At 51.9% G+C, this 8,727-nt stretch overlaps 1 protein-coding gene across 4 annotated transcripts in view; it reads left to right on the top strand.

The window, feature by feature from the left end:
- Positions 1-8,727, top strand: part of PLXNA2 (plexin A2) — a 195,124-nt gene that overhangs the window by 81,716 nt on the left and 104,681 nt on the right. Inside the window, exon 4 of one of the 4 annotated variants that reach the window (XM_014532308.1) lies at positions 2,426-2,985. The exons of the other annotated variants lie outside the window; for them this stretch is intronic. Coding sequence (XP_014387794.1) covers positions 2,426-2,584 — 159 coding nt within the window. The 3' untranslated portion in view covers positions 2,585-2,985. Of the gene's footprint in view, positions 1-2,425; positions 2,986-8,727 lie in introns of those variants that run through there. 4 annotated transcript variants of the gene reach the window in all.

The raw sequence follows: 8,727 nt of genomic DNA, 5'->3' as shown, positions 1-8,727 counted from the left end.
GTCTATTTCAAGGCTTGGAGAGGCAGCATAGCCCAGCGGTTAAGAGCTGGAGCACGGGAGTCAGACTGCTCTTCACTCAACCTATGGCCACTTACTAGGCATGTGGCTTTGAGAAAGTTATTGTACTGCACTAAATCTCAGTTTCTTCATCTGTATAATGGGCCTATGAATGGCAACTATTGTGAGGATTGAGACAATATACCTAAATAATCTAGCCCTGTGCCTGACACATCGTCAGTGCTTTCAAACAGCGGTAGTGATGATTATCATTGCTGTTGTTATTAGTGTAGAAGTTCTCTGGGACCGCTGAGAGGGCTAGAGAGGGCTGGAGGCAGTTCCCAGTCTCATCAAACATCTCTAACCTGCCATGCCTGCAGGCCCCTCCCTAGGGACGCCTCAGAAGCCCCTGGCCTGGCCGAATGACAGCATCAGGCTGAGTTGCTCATAATCTCCTATTTATTTGAAAAATTCAGGAATGTGCCCAGCAGACTAAACAGTCCTGCTCCCCTTGATACAGGCAGAGGCAGCCCCGGGCCCGTGTGTGAGGCCCAGGCGGCCGGTGTTGCAGCATCTGTGGAGAGAAGGGAGGGGTCCTGAGCCCTGGTCATCCCCCACCGCCAGGGCCCGGTCTGGCTGCCTGTGTGGATACTTGGCCAGAAAGGGGCTGCCCGGGGGCTTTTCATTCTGGACTCTTCAGGAAGTAAACTAAGTCTCAAGCTCGTTGCAAAAGATGGCCAGCCTTTCTCCAGGCCGTGGACACTCAGACCAGTTCTGCACGCCCTGATAGCTGTGTGGTTGGCACACGGTTCTGGGCATTTATTGCTACATAACCAAACACTTCAGAATTTAGGGGCAAAACAACCCGTTGTTAAACACCAACTGTGTAAGCCAGGAATTCAGACAAGGTGCACCCAAAAGAGTTTTTTTCCTTCTCTACAGCTTGAATGGCGTGGGGGGACTAGAAGGACTAGGGACTAGAATCCTCTGGAAGCTCCTCTTCTCCGAGGCTGGGATCAGCTGGGACTGGCGGCCAGCGTGCCTTGGACAAGGCTCGCCGTGCATCTTGGACTTCCTCACAGCATGGTGGCCTCAGGATCGTCAGCCTTCCAGAGCAGCTGATGGCTGACAGCAGCTCAGGGCTGCCAGAGTAAAGAGACACTTTCTTGCCTTCTTTATGGCCTAGCCGTAGAAATCCCATGGTTCCCTTTCCCCCCTGCCTCACCTCGCGACAGCAGTCACCCAGGTGATTCTGATGCGTGTGGCCCGTGAGCACGCTTTGAGCAACGAGGCTCGGGGAAGAGAAATCCGTGGGTTCCTGTCTCCCGGGGTCACGGAGCTGCAGAGCGTGAGAGCTCCCGTGGCGGTGTGGCACCCGCCCACTCAGAAGGTGGTCCTCCTTGGTGGTCCGCCTGGGCACGCAGGGCAATGGGTAGGAAACTTACCCGCACGGATCACGGAAGACTGACTTTTTAACCACAACGCTTTGAGTCATTTAAGAGAGTAGCGGCACGAAGAACTGACTCAGTGCTATTAGAAACAAAAATTTTTTGCAAAGATGGGAAGCCCTCCCCCTGCTTCTCTGCAGGTCTCAAGTACAGCACAGGACCCCCCACCCCCACCCCTTGGGTGAAGACCCTGTGTAGGGCGAGGAAGGACACACCAGTCCCCCCATGTCATGCCTGCAGTCTCTAGCCGGCTTCACCAGAGAACTAATTGGGGTTTCTTTGGTTTGGGGGAGGGCCTGACAGCTATAAACCCGGACCTAGGGCCCAAAATAAGAAGCATTTTCGAAGCGCCTATGGTGATACAAGCCTCCTATCTGTGGCCAACGCCACTGAACTGCCAAACCAGAAAGGCTTGTAAAGACTCTGGGAAGGGAGAGGGAAAAACACACGGAGCCGTGCGTCCAGATGTCCCCTGACCATTTATTTTGACATCTCAGACGATTATTTTGATTGTGCACATTTGTTTAGTCCAGGCGATAAGGCTTCCCAGGGCGCAGGCCGAGCGTGCCAAGGTGTATTTTTACAAGGCCCTGGAAGTCTGGTAACAGGAGCCCTGCCTGCTGCCTGGGCTGGGAGGCCTGGCTGAGCCGCGGGGAGGAGGGAATGTGAGGAGGCAGGGGCTGCAATGGAGCCCCAGGGACTTTGGGGGAGCATTACAGAGTTTGCGGATTAGGAAAGTGAGGATAAGCGAATTTCTGCTGCACTTTTGTTTTCAAATGTGTCACTTTCAATCCAAGCCTTTGATGCACATGTGTTTCTGGTTAAGGACGGGCCCTCAGCGTGGGCCAGGAGCCCGTCCACATCTCAGTGCCTTTCCCAGAGAAACTGGGGGATCCCACCTCCTGGGGAGGGGGCCCAGGGAGCAGTGACCACCTCAAGCCTGTGTTTCCATTTTCTCTCCATCTTTCCCCCTATTTCAGAGAAGCCGGCATGGAGCTGATTCCTTGGCGATTAATATTCTCATTGGAGCATTTTTGAAAAATACTTTCACACCAGGGAGAGGAGAGGCAAACCCACCCTATGAATCAGATGCTTGGCTTGTTGTATTGAAGAGAGAAAACTCCAGCTTCTTATTTTAAAATCCTTTGGTTTGGAAAGAAATGATTGAACACAATGCCCAGCTAAAAGAACTGGCGCCAAAAAACTCATTTCTCTAAATGGGCAGCGGGAGTGGGTGGGGGTGGCTGGAGACTCTAATCCTTGGCAAGGGATTTGATTTCTCTTTCTAGGCAGGTACTGCTGAATGCTCACACCCCACTGCCCAGGAGGAGGTGACCATGACCCTGAGAGGGGAAGTTGTGGCGCCTCAACACCGGAAGGGACCCCCAGTCCCACACCTATTTATTTTATTATTTTTTTCCTCCACTTATTTTAAAGATAAGGAAACTGATGCCCAGAGAAGAGAGGCACTTGCCGAGGCCATCCTCTTAATTACAGAAGAGCCAGAATTAATCCTGATTAACCTGGTCCAGCCCAGCATTCTTTTCCCAACTTGACAACAGCTTCGCTCAGAGAGAAAACTGGTTGTGCTAAAAGACTTTCAATTAAGAAAATTAAAACAACCTGTGCCCTAGAGTCCCTGAAGGTGTTCCCAAGGGTCAAATTAAAATAGAAAAATTTGCATACATTTGCATACAGACTTATTCACTCAGTAGACCTTTAAGTGTCTACCATGTATAATGCATAGAGCTGTCCACCTGACAAGTCATTTGCATATGCAGATGTAGGTAGGGCAGTCTTTCTAAGTAATATTCCAGCCAAGATCTTATAAACAGGGCTGCCCTGAAGATAGGTACTGTCTTGATTTCTTTCTGTTTTCTTTCAATGCAAAACCACACTGGTAAGTGTGCAGAAGTGTGTAGAGATAAATAAAATAGAATCCCTGCTCTCAGAGAGGTCACATTCAGGTGGGAAGATTAGTGTATAAATGAATTACAATATAGCCCAGCTAGTGTGGCTCAGTGGTTGAGCATTGACCTATGAACCAAGAGGTTGCCGGTTTGATTCCCAGTCAGGGCACATGCCCAGGTTGCAGGCTAGATCCCCAGTAGGGGGCGTGCAGGAGGCAGCTGATCCGGGATGTTTCTCTCTCATCATTGTTTCTATTTCTCTATACCTCTCCTTTCCTTCCTCTTAAAAAAAAATTCAATGAAAATAAAAGCATATATAATCTAAAGTCAGCACTGCTAGAGCAAAGGTGCACCATTCACTCAATAATTGAAGTAACTCATACCAGCCATCAACAGGCCTCTCCTGGTCCCTCCTGGGAGTAACAGAGGACTCACCTTCTCTCTGACACAGCAACCCAGAACAGTAGAGCCTCAGAGATTTTCTCTTGAAAAGTAGCCCTTTATCCTTGAAGACAGGAGGCCTAAGTGGGAAGTGACTCTTAAGAAGGTCTACCTACCTAGATTGTGAAGAGGAAGGTAGTGAGTGGCTGACCAGGGATGTTTTTCCAGACAGGAGGCCTAAGTGGGAAGTGACTCTTAAGAAGGGCGGGTCTACCTACCTAGATTGTGAAGAGGCAGGTAGTGAGTGGCTGACCAGGGATGGTTTTCGGACCCTATGAAGAGCATTGGGCTCTGGACTCTGCCTGTCTGCCTAGGTTCAAGTCCTGACTCTACTACTCGTTGATGGGTGACCTTGGGCAAGTTGCTTGACCTCTCTGTGCTCTGGTTTCCTCATTAGCAAAGTGGGCATAATTATGAGATCGGCTTGAGGATTAAGTTAATTGAATGAATACATAAAAAGCACTTTGAAAGGTACCTGGCACATAGTGCCGGCTTAATAAACGCTCGTAGTGATAATTACGTTTTTGTGTATGGCTGTGCCCCATGCATAATCACCCGGCCAAGCCCTGCAGACCATGCTCTGCCTACAGCCACACCTAAAAAAGGAACCTAACCACCCTGCCTTACCTTTCAGCTCTGCCTGAAGATGTGTTGCGATCAGCTAGCTAACCTGTAGGTCAGGTCTTTTCTTATTTTAGTTGACAGACATGACCTCAGTGGATGTAACAATCCCGTGAGATAAGTGGTATCTCCTGGCCTTTTTTACAGATAAGAACACTGACATTCAATCTGCCTAATTTGCCCAGGGCCACCGCACTCGCAAAGAAAAAAAAAAAAAAGGGCTGGGACTCCACCCCACACAGTCAGAGCCAAACTCACCTTTAGCTTCCTAAGATGACGCCCCCTGGCGGCTGTGTGGGTGCACCGGGCTCCAAGTTTAAGAGAAAGGCCTCAGAGGTGGCCTTCGAGGCTCCAGGAGACCAGCGCAGACTCACAACTCCCCACTGGACACCCCCACGGAGACTGGCGCAGTGCACTGTTTTGTTTTAAAATCCAGTAAAGGAGCACTGCCCGGGCCTTACATGAGCAGTCACAGGAGCCGTCTCTGGTGCTCAGAGTGGAGGGAGCGAGGGTGGTGCGTGAAGTCACTGCCGCTGTTGATCCTGTGCAGCGGGCCAGGTGCCTCAGAAGCATTATCTCAGCTCCTCACAACAACCCTGAAACACAGGTACTGTCACCCTCATCTGACACATGAGGAAGGCTCAGCAAGGCGAGGTGCCCTGAGCAGGCCATTCCTACAACCCTGTGGTGGCAAAGCTCCTGCCCCACCTGCCCTCCCCCACCGCCCAGGAGCCCCCTGCAGGGACCTGTGACTCCTCAGCACACTCAAAACCCCCATCCACAGCACTGCCTGTCTGGCGAAGGGACACCGTTGCAAGGAGAGGAGACACACATGAGAAGCATTGCACCCAAGCCCTGATTCGGCCCAGGCGGACTGGTATGGGCTCGGAGGCTGGCCCCCACCAGGGCTCTTAGACTCTAGAAAGCTCTGTGCTTGCCCTCTGGAGTCTTACTTAGGCAGCCAAGGGCCAGGGCCCCATGGTGACACCCCAGGACTCTGCAGCTGTTCCTCGGCCCCAGAGCTCCCTTCGTGCTCCCTGGGTTGCGTTTCTGTCATCGAAAGGGTTTTATTTAGACCAGAGCAGTTAGTGCCACTTTGGATTTCCAATTAGGCTTCAGTCAGACACCCAGAGTCTGAGCCGTTGTGTTGTTTTGATCCACACAAAAGACGGCAGCATCAGAGGAGCCGTCACGAAAAGTTATTTCCATCCGCTGACGACTGGGACAGTCGCTGCGATGTGAGGACACAGCTTCAGAGGTGCCAAGAGAGGACGCACCAGGCATCGGGGCAGGGGGAGGGGACAAGGGAAGTCAGCAAACCTGTGGAAAGAAGCATGCTGGGAAGTTCCGAGTACCACGTGGTCTCCCCCAGAGAGGGGACCCTGGGAGACCAGGCATTAGGCAAGTGGGTGAGGCTCCTTCCTAAGGGGGCGGGGGTCCTGGGCGCCCAGGAGGGAGGGGAAAGGAGAAACCAGCTGGTGTCTCACACAGATGGCCCAGGCCTGTGAGGGGGAAACTGACCATCAGTCACTTTCTCTAGAGAAAGGCCTGTGAGCTCCTCAGCCAGGCTGTGCTGGTTTCCAGACATCCTGGCGGGGGGCGGGGGAGGGGGTTCCTCACTCCTGAGAGTGCTGGCCAGCATCTCACATGCGCTGCCTGTTAGATGAGGTTTCTCTCTGAGCCTGGTCCTAGGGATGAAACTTAAAATCCCGCTTTGAGCCGCCAGGGAGTTGGTGGAGGAGGTGGAGCCATGGCAGAGGGTGATGGGAGAGCGACAGGGGAGTGGTCGATGAGGGTTCTGCCTTCGGTTAATCACCAGAGTTCCGCCAGTGCACCTCACTTAGGGCCTCCTGGAGCCTCAGTTTCCCCATCCACAAATGTTTTTGAATGCCCCTGCAGCCATGACACTTGGGACTTCCTTTCTAGCCCTGAGTGTGTTTCAAACAGTGGCTGTGCACAGCACTTGGAGGTGACCTGGGCCCCGTGCGCATGTGCTTGTGAAAGCAGGGGTGTGTGGGGATGAGTGAGATGGGGTGAGCGCTCCTGTGTGTTTGGGGGTATCTACACTAACAGGGCTGTTTCCTACCACAGGGCAGGGTCCTGGGGGAGAGCAGGGCTGTGCCCCGTCTCCTCAGGGCTTGCTGTGTTTTCAGGGCCTCCGCTTGGCTGTACTTTCCAGCTGGCCCTACGGTCCTTCTGTAACCTGCCCTCTCAGGGACCCAGCATCCCAACCACGGTCTCCCCTTCACTGTGTGCATGCTGCACAGTTAAATTCCCTGAGCCTTTGCCACTCAGCACGGAGTAGCCTTCCTCAGTCTCCCTCCCAGTTACTCCCACTCCCCACCTCTGCAAACAGGTTGGGGTTGAAATCTGCACCAGGTAGAGGGAGAAGCGACTGTGTCCTCAGCAGTCGGTGGCTTAGCACACAGTCTGGGTTCAGCCTCTGTCCCTCAAGTAATGTCTAATGAGAAGGGGGAGATGGGCAGAGAGGAGAGTTGGGCAGAAGGAAGACTGGAGAGATAAAAATGGACAGGGCCTAGGATAGTGATGGTGAACCTATGACACGCGTGTCAGAGGTGACACGCGAACTCATTTTTTCGGTTGATTTTTCTTTGTTAAATGGCATTTAAATATATAAAATAAATATCAAAAATATAAGTCTTTGTTTTACTATGGTTGCAAATATCAAAAAATTTCTATATGTGACACGGCACCAGAGTTAAGTTAGGGTTTTTCAAAATGCTGACACGCCGAGCTCAAAAGGTTCGCCATCACTGCCCTAGGACAATGTCTAGTTAACCACTAAGCCCCCAAGTAATTCATGAAAGAACCTTGGAGGACCTATTGGGTGCACAGAGTTTGTCCTCACAAAATCACATTCCCCAGGGAAACAGACGAGTCAGCAGGGAATTTCAGTCCGGTATGCAGAACACTGGGAATGCATGAGAAGTTGCCACCCAACAGAGCCTGAGTTAAGTAGGACTTCCCGGAGGAGGTGCTTTAGTTGAACTATGAAATAATTTAATTTCATCAAGTGGAATAAAAAGCAAAGGAGTATTTCCCCAGTGAAGGGAAGCATGGAGGCATAAAAGAGTTCAGCATATTCAGGGCCTATTCCCCAGATTTCGTTATTGTTGGAGCTGAAGGCATCAGCCCTCACGGAATATTCGTAGCACCCAGGCGAGCAGCCTTCAGGTAGACTCAACCCACCTACCCTCACCAAGATGGAAGGAGCCTCGGCTCAAAGAGCTGGTGCTTTAGCCTCGCAGCTCCTGCTGCTGCAGCAGAGAACTTGGGGCGCGGGGGAGGGCGGGAACGAACTTGCATGCAGTTCCCAGTGCTGCTCCTTCCCGGGCAGCAAGCCCTCCAGCAGGGCCCGGACAGGCCATGGATCTGAGCAGCTCAGTCAAGACAAAAGATGCCAGGGATGGGCAGCGCCCACCGCCACGGCCCTTTGTGATCAGGCCAATCCACTTCCCCTCCGGACAGCCCCTTCTCTGACTGTGTACAAACCTCTGCCCATCTCAGGTTCATGGGGAGAGGAAAAGAGAGATACTGTACCGTTTCACTCATCCATTCATTTGGTCATTCATTCAATCATTTCAACAGCATTTATTGGTGGCAGACGCCTTGCCTGTCTGGGCTGCTTCTGTCTCCCTCAGAAATAGTACAATGTTTGGCCCTTACAGGTGCTCAGTAAACACTTGTTGAAGATTAGGAGGATAGACAGGGGAAGAAGAGAGAACTACGGAACGGAGGCATTGTAGGGTAGTGCAGAGAGCTCATCTTTGGAAGCAGTTCGGCCTGTATTCAAATCTTGGCTCTGCCCTTCTTTGACAGGACCTGGCGTATCCTCTGTAAGCCTCAGTTTTCACTTCTGTAAAGTGGGGGTAACAATCATACCTGCCTTCTAGGATTGCAGAGAAGACTCAATAACTAATCCCGGGGACAGAGAAAGAGCCAAACCCCGCAACCAGCTTCGGCTAAGCCCTGTCCCTTCCCGCTGGTTCACTCGTGAGCATCCCATCCCGCTGCCACGGAGCCCCCACAGTACCATGTTGCTCATTTTTCATCTTTAAGTCACCTGCCAGTTGCATCTATTTCTAGCCTCTGTCTTATGAGACAAGAATAAGGAAGGAAAACAGATAACTGCAGAGGCTCATTTGCCAATTGTCAGCTCCTGCCGTCAGCAGAGCTCTCTGCCTGCTGCTCCCTGGGTGCCTGAAAAATCATTGTGACCTTTTATTTACTGGTTGATCTAGTCAGCTCTTGGCTCGGGGTCTCTCTGCCTCCCCCTCCAGCCCACCCCC

This window comes from Myotis brandtii, unplaced genomic scaffold, assembly GCF_000412655.1.
Source record: "Myotis brandtii unplaced genomic scaffold, ASM41265v1 scaffold878, whole genome shotgun sequence".
In the NCBI taxonomy this organism is placed as follows: domain Eukaryota; kingdom Metazoa; phylum Chordata; class Mammalia; order Chiroptera; family Vespertilionidae; genus Myotis; species Myotis brandtii.
Note: the sequence above shows the minus strand (reverse complement) of the source record. Positions and strands in the feature narration are given on the sequence as shown.